Below are 27750 nucleotides of genomic sequence, written 5' to 3' on the forward strand. Positions count from 1 at the left end.
CGTTCAAGCCCCCTCCCATTCCTCTGTCGTCATTTCTCCCCACCCCTCCCCTCCTATGCTGCCCTCCTCCTCCTCCCTCTCCTCCTATCGTGTATGTTTTTTTTTCAGTCATCAATGAAATCACAACCAATCCTGCTAGTGGTCTGCTAGATAGTGCGCCTAAGGACTCAGACCCGCACACTCCATCGTCCCCGGAAGGGCTCACCCTTCTTCATGGTCGATGTACATTTCATGGATAAAGCAGGGAATAAAGAGAAAAACTGGATGCGGCGGCTCCTCCATCAAAGCCAGTTTTCTGTCTTTCACTCTTTGGATTTAATCCTGACTGTTTTCCCCTCTCCTCTCTCTATCCCTGCTCTGACTCCTCCCTCATTTCTGTCCTGCACTCCCTCTCCCGGCCGTTCTGTCTCTGACACACTCAAACACACGCACACATATATACACGCCCTCCACCCCCATCGCTGCAGTGTCTCAACTGCCTTGGAGCAAACAAGAGAGGATATTGAACACAGACATTAATAAGGCAGAGAAAGAAGGGAACGGAGAGATGCAGGTTTCCGTGCGACTCTGAATATGACGATGATATGAAGATGAAGCAGCAGCGGGATTAAAGCTGGATTGCACACAGACTTCCTCACCCTGCAAGGGCTTGTCTGCAGTATCCTTTGTAAATGGATGCTGGCTTGTGAAGACGGTAAGCCTGACTACTATGAATCACAGGGACGGCCTCTTCATCTGCAGTACACTTGTTCCACAGCTTGGCTGTTTTCACTGCATTGTACTATGGCTACTATGATGTGTGTGAAGAGGGCTATTGTGCGTTGCTCTTTAAAGTGGGAAGGTGATGCTTCTAGAGATGGCACCAAGGAAGGTAGCTCATCCAGTCCCCTCCTCCACCCTGCTAGCTCTATGCCAGTGGACAGTGCTGTCTTATGCATCATCCATCCTCACCCAGGAGCGCCGTCTCTTCTTCTCTGATTTTGTCCCTCGACATCTAAGTTGGTGGGGTTTTGTACGTGTGTGCTCTGTCCAGGGCAGGGGCTTCAGCGTAAGGACAGGACGGGGAGAGTGTGAGCACCATCAGGTGTTCAGTATTTACAGCTGGCTTCATGAGAGGTGTGCAATCCCTGCTGAGCTCGCCGCTGCAGGAGCTTAGTTAAGTGCACAAATGTGGCCCGACATCAGCTCAAGAACCTTGTAGGATTTGACTTGAGGAGAAGAAGAAAGTGTTCAGTGAGAGGAAGGCAGGCTCTGCCGTACTCCTCCATGTTTCACCATATTTTTATTTGGGGTTGGAATCATTTGTGCAGCAGCAGGGGAGCATGTGTATTTCGCGTGTACTGTATGTGTGTTTGTGTTACAGGCTCAAAAAGGGAGAGCAGGGGAGAAACCAACGCAGGGAGGGGTCGAGGGGCTCGGGGGTTTTTAACAGTAGGGAGGCAGATGGGGCAGAGGGGCGGAGGTTGTTGCCGCAAAGAGCAAGAAGAGGGAAGATTTAGGACAGATTGGATGAGAAAAAGTGAAACTGTGTTCATTTCAGTGGACACACGGAGCTTCTCTGAGCATGTGACACAGAAGGAATGCTGGACGAGTTAGCCGATCATGCTCACGGACATCAGCGAATCAAGGCAAAGATGGAGGAGAAATTCCAGCGTGCCGTGATCTCTTAAGCAGTGCTCCTCAAAATGGATTAGATGAGCAGAATATACCAGACACTGGTACAAAACAATCCGCTGGAGTATCACTCAGGAAAGGTAACCTGGTGAAAGCATTCTGTGAGTCAGCTAAAACGCATTCCTTTGGTATTGCTATGACATGACTATTCATTTATGTCAAACGCATTCAAATACTGAATGGATCAACAGTCCTGTCTGGTTCTCACACATCACTCAAGTCTGTCCCGTGCCATTAAGAAAACAAACGCAACTGAAAGCAAGGTACAAGGCTGCTATGAAATAAAGGAATAAACAAGCAGGTGAATTAGGTTTTCAGCGAGTTCATGGGGGGCTACTGATACGACGAGGAGTGTAACAATCTGATGACTCAAAGCAGAGACAGATAATATTGGATCATATGCAATATTTTCAGGCCTGACTCGTGAGATTTATTATTGTTAAACCACATTCGGAAACTATATTTTGAAAGTTTTCAGAGACACACTGGAAGGAAAATCAAGGATGGTAACTGATAAGTTGAAGGCTAGAGTCTATCACAGTCTGAATTATAATCCACCTTATCCATGATTCAAATGAATGTCTTGTTATGTATGTCATAACTGTCATGTAAACTGAATGTCATGTAAAATGAGCATATTGAACAATATCACTTTCGAGAACTTCTGTAAGCTACTTAGCCACCGGTTCAGTGTGATATGAAGATTTTATTGAGTTGAATTTTTGCTGCTACCTTCTTTTTCTTTGGATAAATTAGATATGAATCCGTTTATAATACAGAAATGTGCCTGCTAATGCTAATTTGTTGTAGCTGATATGGTGATTTTTTTTTTAAAGACATGTAGATAACAAACAACATTCAGATCACATTTCACCCGCCAAATCACATTAAGCGCTGTTGTAAGGCAAACAACGTTACGCATAAAGTGTTCCTCCAATCACATCGGAGTCAATGAAAAGACGTTTCTGTTGAATCGACATTGGTTAACCATCACTTCCATCCAATTTAGGTTCACAGAAAGCTTCCGCCCTACTGACCTTAGTGTGCTTGACGTTGACAGCAAAACACTGACGTATGCTACTCCAGTGGGTGACATAATGGCAGGGGACAGGAAAGAGAGACTTTCAGTAACGGCGCCTGTTGAGTGGCTCAGCCACCAGGAGAGATTGTGGTTCCTCCATTTATTTTCGTAGCCCTGCAGCAGGACAGTTACACTCCACTGAACTTTGGCACCACGGAGGGCGACCATATTGCTGTCATTGATACATGAATACAGCAAAATAACTTTATGAAAAGAGGAAACTACAGGTATCATCTTGATTGATTATATATATATATATATATATATATATATATATATATATATATATATATATATATATATATATATATATATATATATATATATATATATATACACAGATATACAGACTAAAGTTATGGTTTATTGTGATTTGGTGACTGCCTCTGTCAACACTCACTGTCATGCGTGTAGGTTATTACAACCTCCAAATTGTGATTGTCGTTCTATTGTCAGCCTATGATTACGACAGTCTGTTAACTTAAAACAACTACTAAGATCGAAAACTCAGTCAGAGTACCTGCTCTTGGTTTCTCTGTAACTCTGACCTCTGGGCAGGACGTCAGCCTGAATCAGCTGGCTCAGCGTTTGTGTTTGTTTTGGGTCTTCAAGCCTTGCCAGGTACTGGGACAGTGTGTCATTCCCACACAAATGGCAGTTTGGCAGCAATTTCATGAGCGGCAAACTCATGAAAAATATGACCTGGCTGTGTGGAATTCGTAAGTGGATCACAATCTCTGGGGGAATTAAGTTGAAATGAAGATATCGTCTCTGCCAGTTAATCCCCATCTGCCCCACGTCTTGTCTTTAGAGTCAGTCATTGACAGGAGACGGTGTTTTTCACAGGGCAGCCAGTATGAGGGCTGTGTAGCCAACACTCAAATGTGAGAGGGCAGAGCAGAGGGACTAACAGAGCAACTTTGTGTCTCGCTGCACACACAACACTGGTCATATGACAACAAGGAGGCAGTGGAGAGGCAGTGTTGAAGGGATGCTATGTCTGCCTCTCACTGTTTATTGACGCAAGCCAGGACAAAGTGGAACTGGAATAACTGGCATAAATGGACTACCAGAATATAAAGGATTTAACATGAGAGTTGAACACGGCTATATGTTGACTGACTTGGTGATCAAGCTTTGTCAAACTTCCATTGTAGCTGCATCAGGCCTGATCTGGCAGTCCAAAATGTTGAGGTGGAGGATTGTTGCATCTTAATATCTACCACTATTTTTGGGATGCGGAAAAATATGATAGCACGATGTTCACGCTAACAGCCTTTTTGCTTCAACACACGTGGAACAATGCCTGAAATAACTCATGGAAACACGAGGCGTGACATGTTAAGTATGGAGTAAAAATTCTTATCTTGTCACACCTATTTTATCCTTTATGGACAATATGTTGGCATTTCTGGACAGAAAATCGCATCTTTCACGGATGTGTTCTCTTGTCTCCGTCCGATGAAACACGAGACATGTTTCACTCAACACTTAAACAACATTAACTGTCCTACATCTTCAAGAACAAGCACTGCTCTGAGTCAACGGCAATAAATAAGATAACCACTTAGAAGAGGCCAGCTAAATTCAGAGAACTTGTCCTCGCAAGTAAACCCGAGGAATAGATGAAACATGCTGCTATGCTATGCTTCCATAGCTGTTTGCTGAGCCTAATAGTCAGTGGATATGAGTTGTGAGCAGGCTTTTAGCTGGGGGGCATCTGAGCGTCCCAGGGACGCCTAAATTACAAAACATGGAAAAATGGACGTTTTTCTCAGAAGGACACTCTAAATGCCCTTCTCATGGTTTCTATGAAAACACTGTTCTCACCTGGTAATTTAAGTGAATATGATAGAAATTTGCAGATTCTCAACCCTTTTGCAGTCATAGCTTGGCCATTGCAGGGATGGGCGATAACTTATGGTACACGACATACCACCAAACACAATCTCCACAATGACAATTCAACATCTCAACAGCTCACTCGCTGCATTGAACCTGCACACGTCAACATGACGAGACTGTGACGGCAAGCCGGCGTGTGACAGTTGTGGAGAATGTGCAGGACTTTGTTAGTTTTAAACTTATTTTGAATACAGGGAACCTCTGATAATGACACTGGTCGACTCTGAATCTCTGGTTCCTCATAGATTCTCGGACACGGCTCAATTTAACCCCTAAATAAAGCTGGCAGAGCAGTCTGTCAGACACCAGCAGCTTCTACCAGAGACGTAAAACATTGAATTTCTCATCTCTACACTTAGTTAACTATTTAAACATAAACAAATAATGATGTTGGAGACAAACTCCACTAATAACTTTCATCCTAAAACAGTTTCAAGAGAGACTGTGGTGTCCAACACATGGAATAGAATGAAAATGTATTTATCGTGATAACTTTTTTTGTCAATATTGCCCATCCCAGGAGTCGCCACATATGTTTACTGCCGTAATCTCGGGATCCACATGGAAGCACGTTGTTATTGATGGGATGTCTGACGACAGGAAACCACAGATAAGTTCCACACTTTAAACAATCGTAGACAAAACCAACCCATAGATTTTAAATCAGAGGAGTATTTTCTTTGGTGCGAAGCCCACTCCAGCTCTTCCCGCTCCCATGTGCCATGCAGAAAACTGCTCTGTGCTGTGGAGAATCTGACAGCGCTTGTGAGCAAAATAGCTTAACAGGGGTCAAAATTCACATGGTTTCATATATAAGCTTCGTAAAAACAAAATAAATAACCCTCTTCATTTTCGGACTGCTTGAAATTCCTCCATCAGTCATCCATCTCCGCTATTACATTTGTCTCAGTTGGGCACTGAGACGATGACATCACAGGTTTTGTGTCAGTCTTAGAAAGACAAACTCAGCTGAAAACAAAATCAAAACAAGGAATAAAGAAACAAGGATTGATGTGCGAGTGCACAATAGTATTCCAACATTCAAAACATGCTAAATAAAGACGGTCGACTAACTAATAATAGATTGTGTGTGGCAAGGAAATAAATCAATATCTAATCAAATTCACCCACTACACAATCACACTTTGTTCTAAATCTCCAATAAAAAGAAAAATATCTGCTTTAGGGAAAAATTGAACTGCCATTTGAACTAGTCAACCTGCCTGGCAACCTGTTGTTTAGAAAGGTTTCAGTGTTACAGCAACTGATCCCAGTCCTTGTCATTTGAAAGCCAACACATTTAAATGTTTGCCATAAATGTGTCTCTCAATGATACTGGAATAAAAAGTCGATAACTCTGTAATATATAAATTAATAGAGTGTATTGGAATGAGGCCATTAGGTACGCATCATCTCCTTTCTCCACCTTGTGTCATCTTATCTTATGTCTTTGTGTCTCCACTCGCACACAAATGTGGCATTGTCATTGCTCACTGGCCTTGTGACTCAGTGTGACCCACTCGGTCAGAGCAGGAGGGAAAACAGCCAGCGAGATAAGGAATGCTAAACACAGCTTGATCACGAAAGAGCATCTATCATACAGAGAGCTCACCCACCCCCATCCTGTGTCCACCCTCTGAACAGCAGTGGTTTGGGGGTGCAGTAAAAATGAGAACAGTAGCCATCATTGTTTGTGATGATGAATGAGCAATGTCGTCACATGTGTACAGTATAGAGGCCTTTTTCTCAGTCTCCATTCAGGGCTGCATACCGGGAGGCGATAACCCGAAAGCATCAGACAAATATTTGCAGGAATAATGAGAGGTTTATTGTTTTTTTTTCATATTTCTGAGAAGCTGTAGCATTTTCTAAATAAAAAAATGTAACCTTGACATAAAGGGCCTTATGTTGTAACAAAAAAACAAACCAGCTCCAGCTTTATTTAATAGTCAGTACAAATATGCTAAAAATTGACTTGTGAGTGTCCAAAATAGATCTCAGAGCAATGTAAGGGAGGACGACCCGGCATTTCTCAGTTATACAAACTTTATTTTCTGCAGGTGTTCGTAACAGAAAGACTGTAAAAAGCACCCGCACTGCTCACACCTTGACTCCAACAACTGAGCTCCTGTAACAGTTAGCATTGTTAAACCACATGTTGAAATAAATGAACATGTTCCGTGCAGATGACAAGGCCGCCCCAGACATCTAAACAGCATTTGGCCTGAAATATTTTAACCCCCCCCCCCCGGATTCATCACCAACCAGTGCAAATGAATGGATCATTTTAGATCCCATAGACGCTGTTGCAGGTAATGACTCACAACTTTAGAACCTGAAAAACATCCACGACCTCAGTCTGTTCAGTTGTGTAGTCTGCGCTTGTGTCCCTGTCTAGGAAGTGCCCTTGCAATATTGTCATGTTATTATCATAACATCGAACACCCCACGCGCACAGAATGAATCACAAGCGCATGAGAGTAGTAAATTCGAAAATGTCAGAGTTGTAAACTGAAGTATCGATTACGGTCTGAAAAGAGCACTGGCCCACCCACAACAAGTAGGAAAAACTTACTTTGGTTTGTATGTGTGAGTTGGAAGAACGGGAACAACATATGTGATGACGTTTAACGTGTTCGCTCTTTTATCCGTTAAAAGATTGAATGTCTGTCTCTAATCCACACACACATTACACTTCTTATCATGGCCCTTTCCTTTTTATCGTCAGAAAATTTTAGACTTTTGGGGTTTAGTCATTGAATACCACATTTCCCCAGCCACTTCAGTCAGCTCAGAGTGCTTCAGTGTTTACAAGGCCAAATGGAAGTGTGATCTCACACTCTGGCTCTGACCTGTGTTCACTCTCCACAGAGACTTGCCTTGAAAACCAGTAAAACAACAGTACAATTTCAACACATTGTTTTAACGCATGACTCCACCAATCCATTCACTCTCTTTGCATTCCTAAATGGATCCAGCGACTTGTCATGCTGACAGCAATTCCTAAGCATAGGCCACATGCTCGTGGTTTGTAGAAAGCAGCTCACTATGTCTGCGACCTATATCTTGTCTGACGTGAAATGGGATGACCACAGCTCTGACTCATCACATATGAGCAGGCTTTCGAGGTTGGACTATTTTATCTTTCATAGAGACATGCACTTCAAAGCTCATAGGCAACATTGCTGTATTTCTCCATCCAACGTGCTGTCAGCAGCATCAGATGGCGTATCTCACTTCGCAGCCTGCATGAGGATGACATTGATCAACCAGTCTGCTGCACTCCTTCGCTGAATCACATATGTAAAAATCATTTTCATTTTGCATCCGTAGAATCAGTGGTATGTTGTGGATGAATAACCGAATATAATTCAGTTTCAGAACAGCGCTGCTGATCTTTGTTGACCCTTTCTTGGAGTAGCTGATGGTTTTCTGATGTTTTCAGTGTTTACTGTCAACAGTGACATCACCTGACTCGAATCCTTGTCATGGGTTTGAAGAAATCACTGGAAGTCTATGGAAAACTATGAAGATTTCCATGAGGGGCAGAGATGATGCAGCACTGGCTTGACACGCCCACAGCTGAAATACATGTCAACACATGCACTCGCTGAACCTTGGTCATGTGCAACAACTTGTTTCCATTGTGGTCATGCGGATGAGCAGTCGGATGATCAGATTATGAGCACATGATCAGCGCACAAAATTTTATATAAACAGAGTTTTATGTAAACGTATCTACATGAGGGACGGCACAGTTTCGATGCCAGTTTAGACTAGTAATGTAGCAACGGCTATACAAGTGCTGCTGAAGGACTTATAACAGAACTTTCGTCGCAATATACGACCTAGATATCAGATGTAAAATCATCCAAACAGATTTATCATATTGTTGCTGTGAATTTATTTTGAAACAAAAATATGTATTTTTAAAAATTGATTTTAAATCAAGGGGGCACATATGAACTTAATGTGTTTACGAAGAAATACTGTTTTGCTGACATGTCAGCAATCTTAAAAAAAAAAAAAAAAAAAGTTTACTGACAGAAGGTATACACATGCACAAAGCCAGTTATGAAAATGACATCATTCAGCAACTTCCAGGATTTCAATTTCTCTTACTGAGGCAACAGAAAGATGGAGACAGTTGGCGATCTTTAATGTATTTTTTTTTCTGTTTCTGGTCAGGGAGCGGTTGAGGCAGTAGCCTTTTGTAAGTGTTCAGAAGTTACACTATAGAGTCATACTGTAGTTGAACATGATGATACTGCTGCCTGAACAATAGAAGCCTTGTGTCCACTACAGAGGGCTGCAGCAGAGCGCCACACCACAGATCTGCAGCGCCGCTCTGGTGCAACACGAATGCTTCGCTTCCAAACTGAGTTTTGGGATGTACATTAAAAAAAAAAAGTCATTCATCTTGATGGCCATAATAAAGCCTTCTACCAATGTCCAACTACATCCGTAATATATCATTTATTTCATTTACATTTTCATTTCCTTTGCAAATGATCATTTCCATTTTGTGAGAGGAGTGACTTGGGAATTAGACAGTAGCAATAACTAGTTTCTAAGCCCAATAGTTCCTAAAATCTTCTACTCTAGAGAAAGAGTGTGAAAGCCAATGTGTGAAAATCAACACCATAAAGGAGTGACGAATGAATCTGAAGGGCTTTGTTTCATTCACATGGATTTTGGAGAAAAAAAAGGGAATAATGACATTAGAAGCTACTGAGACTGTGACCGTGACTGTGAGAAGTTCAGTGTTTTATTAATTGACATCAGAGTTTTCAAAATGTAAACAAAAAATCATTATTTTGTGAGCTACACCAGTGTTGCATTGTAGTGTGTCACATCCCATTCTTACTGCCATGGTGTGATATATAGGCGCTAAGAAAGTGGACTTCTGCCTCCTACGGTGACACTGAGGACCACCTTCCATGATGCATGTCCATACATGGGTGTTATTTGTTATGCAGCTTGTCAACTTACCAAAGTTACCATGACTGAAATGCACGGTAGTTTGAGGGGTTTGAAACTACACATTACTACAAATCGAGATAAAGGACTGCCACCCATGGCTAACCCTCAGCCAAACCTCCATCTTTCTTTGACACAACCCAGCGTGCCGGGATACACAGAACAATTCAGTTGAAGGCCCAGTGTGTCAGCACGCAACACTGAAGGCTGACTTCTTCATGTCCACTTTCCCAACATGGATCTATTAAGCCATAGGATGGAGAATGTGAAATGTGAGGCCCGCCATTCCTGCCCATGTGTATGCAAACTCAAAAGGTTTCTCTCAGGAGGTCATTTCGCTTGCTGTTGGTTAAGAAGTGTTGAGCTCAGTAGCTCCTGCTCTCTTTCATTGAATGTATGCAGAGATACAATGGTCACGCAAATGGCAATATTTGGCCATAAGAAACATACCAACCACACAAAATGTGCGTTTTGGCTGTCAACCAGCCAAGACAAGGCAAACTTGAGCCGACGATGGAGAATTTGCTGTATGTCAGTCCATGATCATGACTAAAGTTATGCCAGTTCTGATCAACATTTACCCGGGCAACACGTGTATGAAACAGAAGTGCGTGTTTTCTGACAAACTCTGAGAAGCTCAGCACAGTGACACTGAGCAGGCCTGACCAACCACAACAGAGTAGGTTCGGTCAAACCACAACTGTCACAAAAAACAGACGACCGTGAGGTAACTTGAATTCATGAGTTCATTTTAAAATCCCATGAAGCATCTTAATTAAAGTCAGTACTACAGTAGAGGAATGTAGACAGTACAAACATTTAATTCAATAAGCCACTCATGCTACAACTGATACACAAATGCAGTTTCTGACAGTGAAAAAAGAGAAGTTGAACCCAGTGGCAGGCTTCTTTCAGTCCGTATAACCTCGTGATGTTGTGAAGTAACACGAATGGATTTCAAAAGAAACCCTGACCCTTTGGCTAATGCATTGCCTTTTTACACCTTGTGAAGATTCGCATACATTTTTCATGGTATTATATAATCTATCTCCACGTGTTTACTGCAGTTAGTGACACAGTAATGACATCTCACTCTCATACCACAATTGTGCAAACATTTGATCAAATATGCCCCCTCTGACTGGTCTCACTTGAACTCACCCCACTTAATCCTGGTTTAATAGCTGGATTAAAGGTAGAACTAAGGATTAGCAAATCGTTTCACTCTTGTGGTTTGATTCCTACCCAGCAGTGAGCCCACATCTGCAGGTCTCCTGAAACGTATGAAGTCAGAAGGCAGAAATAACCTTCCTGTGAATGTAACAGCTGCAGCTGATGATGAGGCATGTGAGCAGCATGTTCTATGTATACGAGCAAGTTCGCTGCAGGGACTTCTTATCGCTGCACTGAATCTTTACTGAAGACTATAGTAACCACCATAAGGACAGAGACAATACTGAGCCTATATATGCTACGACGCAACGGTCTCCCATCGAACAATGCTTGGTTTATTGCCAGCACGCATCACAGATGGTGAAGAGGAAACAGTCATGTCCTATAAGAAGTGCAGGCACTACTGTGCAGTCATCCCCCCCCTGAAGCTGTGATCAATTCTGTGTTGAAAGTGTTTTGGCGTAAACTGCTAAGGTGTTCCATCACTGTCTTGCCTAAAATGGGAAACATCATTTAATGTTGAAAATGTTGTTTGACTGTCATTATAATTTTTACACTAATCATGATCAGAAACTGTGTAGACAAGCATGTACAGATACATTTGTGCCACTGCATATGAACTCTAAAGAAGCTCAGCTTTTTTGTTGTCCACGATTCTGAATAAGTGAGATTGTCATGATGATCGATGAATGAAGCCAAGTGCAGTTAGTGTTGGTCGACAGAGGACACGGAACACGTGATTAAATTACAAGATTTATAAGATCGATGGAACGTACAAAATAAATACACAGACAAATAACTAAAGGTGCCGGCGGTGGTGGTGAATACACACACGCACAAGAGGAATAAACTTGACGGAGATATAACTAAAAAGTGAGACTTATATAACAGCTCACACACGGACTGAATGGAAACTGGGAGAGAAACGAAAGTGGAGCGAGGAAGAACGAGGAACGAATGTTACGGCTGAATAGAAATTCGAGCGCGGAAGGAAATTTGGAAAAGGTCAGGTCAAGAATGAGATCACGGAAGTCTGGAGAGAGATTTACCTGAGTGGAACTAGAAGCTACCATCTGGCAAACGTAGCTGGCGTCGGAGGGAATATATCCAGGGGAGGATTGATGAGAAGATCAGCGCCAGCTGTGTTTGCCGGTGAAGTTGGAGAGAAGACAGGAAACGGAAACAACCGGGAGTAACAAAATAAAGCGCATCACGTAAAAAAAGACGGAGTGGATGGAGATTGGTTTAGGCAAGCCAAGGGTGTTGTCCACACTTAACAAGGTGTCAGTTGCTATTTAAAATTCCTAAACAGCCAAGCGTTTCAGTCACTGTGATGTCTCTCTGCGCCTTGCAGAACAGATATTTTAAAATATGAACTTAAGTATCATATGCAAACCAACTGGCCAGGATTGTCTCACTGAAAAATGTCTTCATAAGATCATTTTACTATCAGCAGAGTTCAAATCTGATCACAACAGAAATGTTTTAGAGAAACATTGGATGATTCTACTGCAATACACAGCGTTTGCTGGGCTTGTTCGCATTGTCCTAGGTCACAGTTGAGAAAAAGTCTGATCACATCACTTGTGTTTTGGGGATTTTCTGGAGCTTTGTTACATGAATAATTGAACATGACGGACTTCCTTGTCACATTCATAAACATTTAGAAGATTATTTTGATCTTAAATGCGCCTACACATACTGTCAGCTAAACCCTTCTGCTGAACATGTGTATTTGCAATGACTTTCATTCATCTGACATGTATTCGGAATGATGTCACTCATCCACCAGGGAATGGATGACACGCTGGATTTCATTGTGAACCAGCAGCTTGCCAAATCAAAACATCCTATTGAACAATTTAAGTCTAACATCATCAACCGGTGGCCCCTCCCACTTACATGGACCACCTCATCGGGGAGGTGTCCAGGAGGCAAGAAGTGTGAATGACCTCATCTGGGTTCTATTTCATGAGGAAGGCTGGTTCTAGTCAGAACCTCTCCTCAATTACCAAGCGCCTCATCCAAAGTGTAGACAGCTGGAGGAAGAAACTCAGTTCTGCTGCGTCGATTGGGGACAGTGTCCAGTCACCATGCAGTTTGGTAAGACTTGTGAATGATGGTATTTATGTTCTAGCTTTCCTCACGAGAGTGGCTGTATTGAGCATCCTCATGACTCACCTTTTGTGAAACCAAAGTTAATCCAATGACAGGCTCTTCTGAATGTTAGATGTACCGTAATGTCCGGACAATAAACCACTACGTTTTTTTCTTGCAGTCGGAACCCTGTGGCTTATGCAACAGCACGGCTAATACATGGATTTTTGCAGGCTGAAATCAGATGAACTCGGAGGCGATGAAAGCAATGAAATCAGAGGCTTTTTATTTAAAGGCCTCAAAATGTGCTGTTTTCACCCACGTGTCCGCAGCTACGGCAACCGAGCCAATCTCCTGGAGGTCTGGAATCCAGAAGCAGCAACTGAGACCAGCTGTGGTGTCGGATGTGCAGGCAAAAACAGCTCATTTTGAGCACTTTAATGTGAATAAAATATGTGAGGAGTTCATGATTCAAGTACAGAACATTGCAAGATCTATTTTTCTTCTTAAATTTAGAGGGTGTGGCTAATACTCTGGTGGTCACTATAGTCCGGAAATTACGGTAATTGCTTTGTCCAGTCTGAGCACCTGCCCACAGTTATGTCACTATACTTCCTCCCACCACGTTTGACTGAGTACGACGAACACAGGTTCTACTGTTTGGGACCGCTGCTGGATTGAAATCCTCCCTCATTTTAATGTGATTGACCCTCATCCTAATAGAGTTTTTGTGATGAAACAGTGGAGTGCAATTCACAATAGAACCACACGCTGTGTGATTAGTTCCCGCACGGTAAATTAATAATTAGAACAAAGCACCTGGGAGACTGGTGCAGTGAGAGCTGACAGATTGTCTGCAACAAGAGTCTCTTCTTGGCTATCCACTGACCCCCAGCTCAGACCAAGACAAGACACTGGTATCTATCCTCCACAGAGAGGCCCCACAGCTATCATGGGGAACAGCAGTTACAGAAATGTGGACTATATTTAGATGAAGAATAGTGGACACAAGAGGAAAAGCAATTAGCAGGGATACAGAAGAGTGTATGTAAATCAGGATAAAAGGGATGCTGACACATAGGTATCCAATTTAGCACTAAAATTGGCTTTTGACTGGGTAAGCATGTTTTTACTTGACTGAGGGCAAACATAATTAACTTGCTCAGTTATTGCGGAATTTTTCAAACATGAAAAAAATGCACCCAGCTGTGATACGCCCCAATTATGCGGAAGCCTCGTGCCTTCAATACCTCAATGACAGGACGTTTTTCGGAAGAAATTTAGGTGATAACAATGACGATATAATATTGAGTGAGGATGACCTGAAATGTGAATACAGTACATTTCCGTCTGTCTTTGAGCAAAACAACTCAAAACGTTGAGGAAGTTTTCAGTACAATTTCCAGGAAACGTTGCTAACTGGACCAGAAACTGACCTGGATCACTATTTCGATGCATCGGTCAGTTATGAAAAAAATATGGTTTATATAAAACAGCATTAAAAATATTTCAATGTCTTCTAGGGGAAATGATATAAGACTGGGAGCTCTCAAGAAACAGTCCACTGAACCTGCAAAATAGCTGGGTGTCTGTCCCACAGTAATGTACAGGGTTGCAGCTATAGATGTTGTTAATGGGCTCTCGAAAATGAACAAAGTGGAGGAAACAGTTTGGCTGGATGTGACATTTTGAGAGGCTAGCCAGGTGCCTGAAGCCAGGAAGCATTGCGCGCCTCTTTGTTTGTGTTGCGATGCTTTGTTCTGCTCTGTTTGTCCTCCCAGTCTTTTGAAGAGTGGACCTCACTCATAGAGTTCTGAGAATCGCTCCCCAGCTCTCTCCCCAATCGCTCTTGTTCTCTCACTCCGTCTGATTGGTCTGTTGAGTATAGTTTCGCCAGCAAAAGTAGGACACAGTATGATTTCACATTTGTTACTCAGCCATGCAGTCAATTTCAATGTGCCTCTATTTATCACTGACGCACACGGGCATTGTCCTGCTTTTAATCCATCAAATACTGTAATAGAGTTATACTGGAGCCAACTTTTCTTCAACTTGGTGAGAACTTTCCTGCGTGTCGAACCATAGGGAAAATATTAGCCAAGATTTAGAAGCGCAGGAGAGTAACAGGAGTATCATGTTGATTTTATGAGTTTCTTTCACCAGAGATTGAGGCATGAGCACCATCTGTAGGGTTGAACCCTCAACTTTCTAAAAGGGTTTCATGATATTGCCAAAAAGGGGCAGTACATCAGATTAGTATGTGGTGTATATGAGGACACTATTAATGTAGTCCACATTCTGAATTAAATGTATTAAAAGGAGAGAGTTTTTTCAACCTGGAGGACGATGCACTTGTAGTGTTGTTTGAGTGGGCGTGGTGGGCTGCGCTCTGCCGTGTCTCGGTGTGTAGTAGTAACACAAGACTGCAGGAAGAAGACGCATCAGTCCCGTTAAAACCCCCACGCTCACTCGTCGTTGTTTAGCTTTCCATGCATTTCATTTGTTTCACCTATACTCCACAGTGGGAGCGTTGCAGTTTTAGGAACGGTGTGAGATAGAATTAATCACAGCATGGCACAGATAATGGTTTTAGGGCGATGAATTCAGGCCCCCGCGGAGCAACAGTAAATCTTGCTGCACCACAACAGAGCTCAGCAGCCAGTAGCAGTAAATAGGAACGCTTGACTGAACATTGTTTTTGCTCCTACAATACCTTCTTCTTCCTTAGGCGTTTCACATCGGGGGCTGCCACAATAAGTCAACATCCTCCACCTTGGCCGATCTCGACCGTCCTCCCCATGACACCTCTCCTCTTCCTGTCCTTATGCAACCATGAATTGCAATGTCCCTGTCCCTGTCTCCTCTCAATGTGTACAGTACATCAGATTCTGGCCTCCCTAGGTTTGTCTTCGGCTTCCCTCTGTGGAATAACATGCACTTTCTTGTTGAGCCAATGTCATTAAAATGGGCTTTGTGATGATAGCTAGAAAATGAACGAACAATATATACACTGCGTTTAATTTTTCTTCAGAAGACTACACCAAAATACAGCAAAACATGAATGGAATTGGTGCGGGTTGAATATCAAAACTGATCAAACATTCATTCTAACGTTCAGTAACGACGTCTCTATTCAAGCCGACGGTTGAACTTGAGTTATTGAAAATAACTCAACTTATTAAGTATTTCTTTGGTGGAGTCTGCCAGTTTTTAAAGGACGTTAAGTTAAGATTCACATCATCTCACCGTCGTGGTCCTAAAGTTGACTGTTTACTTTCCATCAAGCCTCTTCGATTTGGATTCTCATGGCAATACTAGGTCTTGTAACATCTCCTTCTGTTATGTTTCAGATTCAGAGGCCTTCACTTCTCCAGGAGAGAGCCCAGCAAGGAGGAGAGAATAACTTGAAAGTCATAATCTGATAGGAGAGGGCTGTCCTGGGGACCACCAAGGGAAGCACGACACAAGAGCCATGTGGGAGGAGTGTGAACCCAAACACTATTGTCATTGACGTCCACCAGCCCAACGTAAGCTTTCCTCTGGAGTTCTTCTCCGAGACGGAGCTCCTGCTATGAAACTCATCTCCCTCAGCTTCAGCAGGCAGTCCAAACTCAGTGCCAGGCGCTGTGTGGGCATCCCAAAAGTCTGGGTTTTGCCCACACAGGACTCACAGACTGCCCCAGAATCAGAAGAATGAAATATCCCTGAGGCGGTTTGGTCCTGCGTGACTTCTCTCTCCAGCTAAATTGGTCTACCACCAAAAATATCTGTCTGCCTTTTCGCTCACTCGTAAGAGGAAAACTTGTCCGTTAGCTTCTTTTCTGCCAACTATTCCTCCTAATTAGTTTTACCAACAAGCAGCAGCACGAGTTCCTTTGTGCTCACCACGTGGTGGAGGACCATGGGATGCCGTCAGAGCTCAGAGGAGAAGGAAGCAGCTCGGCGCTCGCGGCGGATCGACCGCCACTTGCGCTCAGAGAGTCAGAGACAGCGTCGCGAGATCAAGCTATTACTGCTCGGAACTAGCAATTCTGGCAAGAGCACTATAGTGAAACAGATGAAGATCATTCACAGCGGAGGCTTTAATCTCGAGGCCTGTAAGGAGTACAAACCCCTCATCCTGTACAACGCCATCGACTCGCTCACGCGCATCATCCGAGCACTCACAACCCTTAAGATTGACTTTCACAACCCCGATTGCGCTTATGATGCGGTGCAGCTCTTTGCTCTCACCGGGCCTGCCGAGAGCAAGGGGGAGATCACTCCTGAGCTGCTGGGGGTCATGAAACGTCTCTGGGGGGACTCGGGAGTTCAGGAGTGTTTTCAACGTTCCAATGAGTACCACTTAGAGGACAACACCGCCTATTACCTGAATGACTTGGACCGCATCTCAGCGGCCGAGTACATTCCTACTGTCGAGGACATCCTGCGATCCCGTGACATGACCACCGGCATCGTGGAGAATAAGTTCACCTTCAAGGAGCTTACCTTCAAGATGGTCGATGTGGGAGGTCAACGATCGGAGAGGAAGAAGTGGATCCACTGTTTCGAGGGAGTGACTGCAATCATTTTCTGTGTTGAACTCAGTGGCTACGATCTAAAGCTATATGAAGACAACCAGACGGTAAGAAGTGCACCTAGTTTTGTTTTCTTCATCTTACCATGCACATCAACAAAACTGCATCATCACCCTGGTAAAAATGACAAAACCATAGAGGGAGAAACAGCAAACAGATGATTCTATAAGTCTGTACTGCAGTCGCACACAATAGCAAACCTTTCTTGCTTCTTCTTTTGATGTAGTAGCCTGAAGAAAGAGAAGTAGTCAACATAGGATTCACGCAGGAAGAAACAATAAACCGATTCAGCCAAAATCTGGATACAAATCACTACAACTACAGGTCACGCCACTCCTTAATTCTCCATCCATTTAAGGAAGTGATAGTCATGTTTCTGTTGGAAGAATGCCAACACGAAGGAATGTCTATCATGTGATGTACCGTCTTTGAGAAGTCCCAAAGAGAGGATATTTTGATGAAAGGATTCTAAGGAGTAAAGTGTTCAGTGACATCCTCAAGAGATGACCAACTACACACGGTACATTCTAGTGTCATTAGGACCAGACTGATGTTCTACTTATCTCAGAACAGTATTTATTTGGAATTGGTCATGCAAGGGAAAGACAAAGTAGAACAGGGCTAGGGAACTATTTCCACAGGGGCCGCATTATATACTGTCACTGTTATGAAGACTATTACAAATGAATCAAGTGAATATATTAGGTGTAATTATGAAATTAGACTATAAAAAAATAGGCAAAAATATTGGGTTTGCTGTGTATGATTACATTGAAACACAAGTTATATTTAAGTTGCATCATAATAAACAAAAAATATTGAATACAATGAATTTATTCAGAGGCAAAATAGCCCTTGTTTAGTTATGTCTCCAAAATCCTGTTTGTTTAGGCAAACAATTTGGTATAATGTAGATACATGTACTTTTTTAGAATGTGCTGTGTCATGGTGATACTTGGGAGTGGTGCTAAGCTTGACAGTGGAAGGACTTTATCAGATCCATAATTGGCTGAGAAAAAAAAGTAAGAGTAAATAATCTGCACTTCAGAATGCTGTAATGCATCCAACCACTCAATCCCATTTTGAGTACGTTTCAAAAAATGTCTGCACAATTGGTGATACATACCAGCAACAATGAAAAAGACGACATCAAAGTATGTATTACAAAAAGTGTTTAACAGCATTTAGCAGCTTTGGAAGTGAAGACAAACTTTATAAAAATCATCGAATGAATTGGATATTTTTTAGTGAGGAAAATATGAGATAAAATACTGTTTCTAATTCTCACGCTTCAACAATGGTCTGACAGCCATTTAAACTCCATTATGGATTCTTTCCAGTTTATTCAATAAATAGTTTAGATGGCTTTATCTAGATGTTCAAGCTCCTTATCCATGGTACGGTCACCGTTGGATGAACATCATTTCTAAATTCGATTATAATCGTCTGGCTGAGTCAAGTCAGACCTTCCTGCATTCTTTCTGTATCTTTTCTTCATGCTTTAGTTATTTGAGCAATTTCCTATCCATAGCATTTCCATTTTCATATCAGGAAGTTTGAAAATAGACGTCCAGTTATCGCTTATTTAGCAGCATCACCACGAGTGAAATGGAAATAACAAAGTGCACACATTGGGTCAAGATGTATTTTCTTCACCGCTTGAAGAAATGCCGGTATCCATGTCTTAATAAAGGCGTAACCTGGGCTGATAATTCCAGGGGTTACCCAGTAAAACAGGGTAAATATCGTGCGATAAGGGAATATGGAAACAATCAGTTAAAAATGAAGTTGGAAGGATGCAATGCTTCAAGGTGTTGAATTCACAGAATTAAGTGTGAGTCTGTACCTGTGAGAGTTAGCAGATTGTGAAGGAGTTGTGTGTCACAAATGAGAGTTCATAGGTGACGGGGGAGGGAATTACTCATTTGCACATATGTCGCTCAGGAATGCCCACCACCCTTTGGCTTTGCCGCAGAATTTCTCTTGAGAAAACAGTGCAAGTGAAAGCATTGTTGAAATATCACCTGCTTACATAAATATGTGGCACGATTTATGGCATTTCGGAATATATCGTGGAAATATAAAAAAAAACACTTAATGTAATTTGGGTGTGACGAGAAAGCTTATCTTTCAATGCATTAAAAAAGCTCACACACTCACCACTGAGGCAGTGACAGGCATCGTGTCAAGGTTGGGGGCTTCAGTCAAAGGCGATTTGGAGACGCCCGGACAGACCCTGCAACACACATGTTTAGTCTACACGAATAATGAATAAAACAAGTTTAATGCGGCTCATTTGTGGTCTTCTTATCATTACAGCATATCAACAACTCTTCTAATTCATTTTCTATGGTCAGTTATTCCACAGCTTTGGTGCTTAACACTTAAATGGTGATCAGTATGGTAACAGCCAGAATGTTAACTGTTTTACACGCTTTGATTCCAATCAGGAATTTTAATTTGAGTTTACAACCAAACACTGTCACTGTCCTTAGAAAGGACTTGAGTCTCGCGCGCGACATCTATTGGTTGCCAAAAGTTAGCTGTGGAGCCTCCACTTTGTTACAGAACTGGGCTCTTCCATGAAGGAATTCTGAAGTAACTGAGCTTTTGGGCTCACATGTGGTCATTAGAACTTGAAATTATTATTATTTGTTATTATTATTATTTGTGTGTGTACGCTTCTAATTGTTGCACATGATTGGATTCATCATCCATGTTTGTTTACAAGTTTACATCTTGAAATGCAAACTTGAAACTGAATCTGTGGCAGTTCAGCATTAATATTTCATATTTCATTTTGAATCTGTAGTGCTTGTTAGCGTTCGATTTAAAAACAATGCGGTTTGTGCTATGGTTAAAATGCAAAAATGACAGAAAGAGATGTGTTTACAATATATTTTCTCATTTATCAAGTCATCAGATTGGTTCAGTGTGACGTAAAAGCTTGACAAACTTTCAACTTTCAACAAGACATCAGCAGAATTACACATCGAACAGTCCAAGGCAGTTAAAACCAGTGACTCAGCCAATAAAAATAAGTTTTTTTTTTAATTTTTTTATTTTTTATATATATATTTATATTATATATATATATATATATATATATATATATATATATATATATATATATATATATATATATATATACATATATATATATATATTTTTTTATTTTTTTATATATACTTTATATATATATATATATATCATGAGTATAATTAAAAATGTTCTGCTAGTACTGGCAGTCAGAATGACATTTGATAAAAAAAATATTGAAAAATAAAAAGTAGATAAGAAAAGCAGAAAAGTAGATAAAAATGAAGGTGTGTTTCCTGTCATCATTTCAACCTGAAACCATTCTTAAATCAATCCCAGTCTGGTTTCCTACGAAGACAGCGATGTGCTTCTGTGACTCCACCGCGAAGTTATCCTCCAAAAATTCACACAATGTCACACGAGAGGAAGAGAACGCCCAGAAAGAAAGAGACTGGCTGGTTTCAGCGCACCTGCTCGCACTAGTCAGAAAATACACTGCAATAATTACCGTACAACATTTACCCATCAGCCCATTCCCTGATGTACTTTTCTGTCCCATCACTGTCCTCATAATGAATCGGTTGCCATGGTGACCGTTGCTTAGCAACAGGCCGGTAAAATGCTCCTAATCCTTCGCTGTTGACAGTGAGCTGTGACTAGGGAAGGGAGGATGAGAAGGGAAGTGAAGGGGAGGGCGTCGTACAACAAACAGCAACGCTGGCGAGAATAGATAGGAGGTGTCTGTGTGCGTGCATGTATTGTGTCCTCATGCGTGTAGAAATGAGTCATGTGTGCATTATAATGAATGCGTGTGCAATAGCTAAGGCAATGGAGCTGCAGTCAATTCGGTCCGTATGTGAGATGAGAATGGATCGACGTGAGGTTAACGGTTGGCGAAGCTTGTGCCAGCCAATCACAGTGCGGACCAGAGCAGCAGCGTTGTTCATGGTTCACCCATTTGAACTTCTGTCTTCGTGGTGCAATTAGATGGAACACAGATGTGAAAAATGATATTTGTTTACTATTTTGACGAATCTTTCCTGTAAATCGGTAAAATGGATGAACAAGGAATGCTCACTCTCGGGATGGAAATTTGTTTCATTAGAGACGTGTGCTGTTGGTGGAATCATTGGAGAAAAGTGTCAGGTGTGATGTGTGACAAAAGGGTGTCGGCAAGGATGAAAGGGAAAGTGTCCAAAAGGGTGGTGAGGCCAGCAATGTTGTATGGTTTGGAAACAGTGGCACTGAGGAAAAGACAGGAGGCAGAGCTGGAGGTAGCAGAGATGAAGATGCTGAGCTTCTCTCTGGGAGTGAGCAGGATGGATAGGATCAGGAAGCAGTAGATCAGAGGGACAGCACATGTGCTCAGGTGTTTAGGAGACAAAGTCAGAGAGGCTAGATGGAGATGGTTTGGACATGTACAGAGGAGAGAGAGCCAGTACATTGGTAGATGAAGATGTTGAGGTTGGAACTGCCAGGCAGAAGGTGGAGAGGAAGGCCAAAGAGGAGATTGATGGAGGTGAAGGAGGACATGAGGTTTGTAGGTTTGAGAGAAGAGGAAGCAGAGGACAGGGTGAGATGGAGGAAGGTGATCCGCTGTGGCCACCCCTGAAGGGAGAGGCCCAGGGAGAAAGAAGAGAAAGAAGAGACATGTGCTGTTAATGCACATACACAGACACACACGCAGTTCGATTTCAGATCACAGTGATAAGCTCATGTATGATTGGATGATTTAATCTTCAAAATGTAGTTATTATTTCTTGTCAATCAAATGTAGGCACGAACTAGTATTCTGGAGAGGATAAGCCCTTCGCATTAACACAGTAGCTTCAGAATAATACAAACAGATGTAGTTAAAGAGTCTTTCTTAGCCATATTTGTTATTCACTGAATGTCCTTAACAATATTATTTATAATCAGAAATATGCCACTCTGTGTGTCACTTTGAATTCTAAGTAATTTCGTATTCAAACTGGGGTCTCAAACTCAATTGACTGTGGGGGTCTTAGTGAGACAAGTGACAAGAAGGTACATACTTAATTGAATAAGAAATACAGTTGTTTTTAAAATTCAAGTGTTGGAATGCAAACCAGTTGAAGACCCTCAGTAAACTGTTCTTCATTCGCGAAACATCTGACTCTGAACAACGAGAGGGTGCAATACACAGAGGCGCAAATGCTCTCCGGGGCGCATCTGAGACCATGACCAGAGTAAACCCTCCTGTCAGCACGCAAAGATGGAGCACTCAGTTCAGAGTCAGGATGTGGTGGTGCAGTGGAAGCAGACCTCCCTCTCTCTTGAAGCATCCTTCTGACCCCCTGGGTAAATACCATTTCCCAGTCCCAGTGGAACAGAGAAAGAATCACTCTAGTGTGTGAGGGATTTGCCCCATGGCCTCCTCCCAGGTTATGAGAGGTGTCGGCAGGAGGCAGCCTCACCAGATCCCTGCACCACCTATTAAGGAACTTATAATTTACACCTCCAACCTGATACTGCAACACCCCAGGTATCAAACGATTTTAAATACTTCACTCTATAGACAAAATAAAGACAGCGGGGACAGCATATCATGAAACATAAAAATGCTCAGCTATTCATGATAATATCCTCAAAACATGTATCAAGAGAAGCAGGATATTGAAGTTGAAATGTTTTACATCACTGTAATCACGAGATGCTTTTTAATAATAAATAAAAGGAAATAAAATGTAATTGTAGAGGTAGCTCCGATTGAGTGTAATATCTCTTCATTCAAATTTAAAGACCACTGCATCACCAGCGTCAGTTGGAATCTCTTTTTTTTTCTGTATTGCAAATCTTGTGATTTGCTCCGAGCTTGCAGTTGTTTCTGGTACCTTTTATAGAACATTCTTTATCTGACAAACCCGTAGTCACAAGCCACAGTCACCACATGGCAGCAGCTGCCATGAACAGATCAACTTCATTACTTACTTTTTTCTCCCTGTCATACGTCGTAGTCACATGAGCGTGCACGGCATGAGGGCACAAGAAGAGTTTCATTCAGTTTCATGGTTGGTGTTCCTTTCACGCTACTCAACGTTTGTCACAGCTGAGTTCAGGGCAACTCCATCAAGTAATTGTTTCATGAATATGAGTCAAGTGATATGTGAAGTCATGCGTAACAACACTCAGGGTTCAGGACCCACTAGGGCACATGGATGAGATAATACATTATTAGAAATACATTTTGGGGAAATGAGGCCAACACCGACAATCATAATTCACCAATGAATGTATGGACCGTGGAAACACAATAAAGGGTCACAAGGCAGAGCAAAAATAACGCACATTTCATACCTAAGTCTGTGATTTTTTCTAATGATTGAATGGCATCCTCAAGTACGTCTTTCACAACCTTCGAGTTATTATGGTGAGTTACAAAGAACTGTGGCAGAACAACACACTACCTGCCTTTAAAAATGTAAGTGTTTGTTATTAGGACCATAATAGGACCATAACCCTCATAAAAGCTCTGACAGTCAACACAAACAGGTGCTTCTCAGATACCGCGTATGAATCAAACTTGATGAGCCAGCATTTCCTCTGCCACTGAGTGAGTGAGCATTAATAGATAATAAAACTCATAATGTGTCAGGGTCTCTAGTCTGTTGACATTACTTCTCTGCTCTTTTCTTCTCTCTTTCATCCTCAATCAACCTTATGTAATCCAATTTTCCTGTGAGATTTTCTCTGTGAGAGATCGCAATGTTCTTTCTTGTGAGAGATCACATTTTATGACTGGATTGATTTAGCATGTTGCATAATTTAGCTCAGTTCAGTCCAGAATGGGCAAAGGAAGTTTATTTGGCACCACTCATACATATTCTATTGTTCAGAGAGCTTCGCATACAAACATCTTCATAGATAATCACATTTTAGGATAAAGATTATGATCACATTGTTTTTTTTCCACACACTATCGGGATTCTGTTTGAGGGGTGGTTTGAAGGAGTATTCTGGGAGAGGCTCAGAGTAGAAGCACTAGTCCTTTTCATAAAGAGAAGTCAGATGAGTTGGCACAGGCCAGTAACAATATCTCCTGGATGCACTTTCTGGATGAGGCAGTCTCAGCTAGGGCTGTGTATTGACAGATAGTATCAAATCCCAACACAGGAATGAGAAAACCATATATCCTCATATAGTAATAATACTGTAAGTATACCGACATATTGAAATATTTGCTCACAATAGTCAGAAAGCTTCATTGTGCAGAAAAGACAGTTAGTTGTATTGAACATGGTCCTGCAATATTCTTTGCTGTATCAGACATGTGTCAGTGTCTCTCTCACATTATCATCAATCAAATCATTTATGGTGTATCAATCACCCCGAGGCTGAGCGCCATTGAATAGACGGACGATTAAATTTGATGCATGACAAGCACAACCTGCAGTGTCTGACTAATATTTTGTCTCCGATCCTCACAGAGTCGCATGGCTGAGAGCTTACGCCTGTTTGATTCCATCTGCAACAACAACTGGTTTACCAACACATCACTCATCCTCTTCCTCAACAAGAAGGACCTGTTGGCAGAGAAGATCAAGCGCATTCCCCTGACGGTGTGCTTCCCCGACTATAAGGGTCAGAACACCTACGAGGAGGCCGCCGTCTACGTGCAGCGACAGTTTGAGGACCTCAACCGCAACAAAGAGACCAAGGAGATCTATTCACACTTCACCTGTGCCACTGACACCAGCAACATCCAGTTTGTGTTCGACGCTGTCACGGACGTGATCATCCAGAACAATCTGAAGTACATTGGGTTGTGCTAGGACCTGAGGCCGGGGGTCGGGAGCAGCACCAGGCAGGACAAACAAACGTTAGTCTTTATCACAATAATGAAGTGCAACAGAGAACCACAAATGAATGAAGCAGCAAAACGATCGAGAGTGGATGGCGCTATAGGTTCAACGAAACGGACGATGGTGATGATGGGATTTTTTTGTTCCCAATTTGTTTGCACTGAATATGAGTATGCAGAGACACCCAACCACACACGTGCACACACTCAACCTTACGTTTGCTCACACTCCAGATCATAGGATCAAATGCTTGTCTGACAACACTGGAATTTTTAGACGGTCTTCCCCTCCACGGGCCAATCCTGAGACTGACTGATCTGATACTGGTGGTTTCCAATTGCTTTATTTCTCATGATTATTTTGTTTGTCTGATGCTGCTTTATAGGAAGAAATCTGAAAAAGAAAAAAAAGAAATCACTGTTCTCCTTTGATTTTCACTCTACGATGGTAGTCACCGAGCACACCTGGTATTGCAAGGGGCGTGAAAAAGTGTCAGTCGCCATGATGATCACAGGACGAGGAAACTGCCATTCTGAAACTGAGTATGTTTCTACGCACTTCATCTGTTTCCCCCAACATTCCTGTTGTCGTTCTTTTTCTCTCTTTCCCGTACTTTCTTGTGCTTCAAAAGAAAAGAATTCTCTTAATCCTGAAATAGCAGGTCACTGACTCATGATACCAGGAAAGTATTTTTTGCGTGGTTAATTCAAAAGTATTTGTCATCATCATTTCAGTTTCCTGCAAGAGCCAACGAAAACAGTGCCAAGATGAGTTTGTAAATAAAACCACATCCCATAAATAGCATTCATTTTTTTTATATGGAGACACACATTCAAATGCATGATTTTGTTACTTTGGGATATTAATATAGTTTCTTTGGTATTATGTTCCTCTTTTCTTCGGTTGAAATAATATATTCCCAAAAAATATATATTGAAGTCCAACACTGTGTGCGATTGTACAGTTGTCAGAGAGGAATCTATTGGAGAGTTATATCGATATTGCAATTCTAATGATGAAATGGATCAGTGATGATGACGGCTCACTTCAGAGTAAGAATGAAACGAGAGTTGGGATCAATTGAGACTGTAGAAAACAAGAAGATGTAAACACATAAACTTCCTTGCATTATCTAAGTGGCAGTTGTTCAGTCAATCAGTCAGTATGATGTGTATATATACTGTAAGGTGCACTCTTTGTCCAAATGAATAAAAGAACGAGAATGAGAACGAGAGTGAGAGAGAAGGAGGAAATTCCCCTCCGTTCTTCCTCTTACCCTTTCTTTTCAGTTGAGACGGTGATGTGCAAACAACACAGCTAAGGGCTTCAGGCTTGACTCAACGGGATGTCCACTTCAACAAAAGGCAAAATAAAGTATAAAAAAAAAAGGACAATGACTACGAATAAAACAACTTATGCAAATTTTCATGGTGTTGTACATGTGTTTTTGGACGGTTGTCGTGTCTTAACAATGGCTTGTGCGTTTGGGACGTGAATGACTGAACCTTGCTGCCATAAATGTGCCACTTATCGTCCATATTCTCTCATTATGCAGCGTCAAATGTTTTGCAACTTCAAATGGAACACGCTGTTTCGCAAAGCCACTGCTTATTTCCTCTGCGACCGGAATCATGACATAAAAAGTGTTTGTTCCCCCACATTCAATGTAACTGCTGGGGCAAGAAAAAATTGGACATAAAGTATGCAATTAAATCACTCCTGAATAAACTTGGCCTTTGTGTGGTGGGGTGACCATTCACAGAGAGAGATTCCACTCTAATTGGAAATGTGTAAACCCAGAGTGACCTGCCGAGTCTGCCTGTCACACAAACAGACCGGCTGCGCTTAATTCTTGCTTTCTCATAAGACGTCGGTTGAGAGATGCATGTTTGTCAAAAATAATTTAATGCCGAGGTTTAAGCAGATCCGGACAGACATCATCCAATCATGCGGGGACAGGAGGGGTCACACTTGAAACACTGCAGACCCATCCATCCACAGAACATTTGAGTCTCACTGCTTGAACCTTTATTTTTTTCACTGCAAAACCAAATGAAGAATTACCTTGTGATTCAGTTCAACTAAGCGCCACATGCCTCCAGCCTTCGGTGACTGTGACTCCCAAACACTGACATGGTGACCATGTCCTCAGACACTTTCATGCATCCAGCGAAGCCAGACAACAATCGACACGTTGACTGGCATGCAGCCACAAAACACAGCACGGTTTACCTCAATAAGAACTCAATACAAATGGTTCTACAGACCTTTGCACCCGTAAAAACACACATGCACAGAAATCCGACAGACTTAATAAAAGCCAACAGATTTCATGAACAGAAGAGGAATACAGATCTGAATTAAAATTTGACCACAGTTGGTTTGTCGAGTCAACCAAAAG

The 27750-nt window shown here is 42.0% G+C and overlaps 1 protein-coding gene across 1 annotated transcript; it reads left to right on the forward strand.

Moving 5' to 3' along the window:
* Window positions 1-431: 431 nt before the first annotated feature.
* gnaz (guanine nucleotide binding protein (G protein), alpha z polypeptide) lies at window positions 432-27184 on the forward strand. Its single transcript, XM_053874239.1, has 3 exons — window positions 432-694; window positions 16261-17534; window positions 24975-27184. The coding sequence occupies exons 2-3, from the start codon at window positions 16812-16814 to the stop codon at window positions 25317-25319; spliced, it is 1068 nt and encodes a 355-aa protein (XP_053730214.1). The 5' UTR covers window positions 432-694; window positions 16261-16811; the 3' UTR covers window positions 25320-27184.
* The last annotated feature ends 566 nt before the right edge of the window (window positions 27185-27750 follow it).

This window comes from Synchiropus splendidus, chromosome 1 (assembly GCF_027744825.2).
Source record: "Synchiropus splendidus isolate RoL2022-P1 chromosome 1, RoL_Sspl_1.0, whole genome shotgun sequence".
In the NCBI taxonomy this organism is placed as follows: domain Eukaryota; kingdom Metazoa; phylum Chordata; class Actinopteri; order Syngnathiformes; family Callionymidae; genus Synchiropus; species Synchiropus splendidus.

What these genes read in the sequence shown, in the direction of transcription:
- gnaz (XM_053874239.1), top strand. Translation starts at nt 16,812, where the DNA reads ATGGGATGCCGTCAGAGCTCAGAGGAGAAGGAAGCAGCTCGGCGCTCG. An exon ending in TATATGAAGACAACCAGACG is followed by an intron (nt 17,535 to 24,974) that starts GTAAGAAGTGCA and finishes CGATCCTCACAG; the next exon opens with AGTCGCATGGCTGAGAGCTT.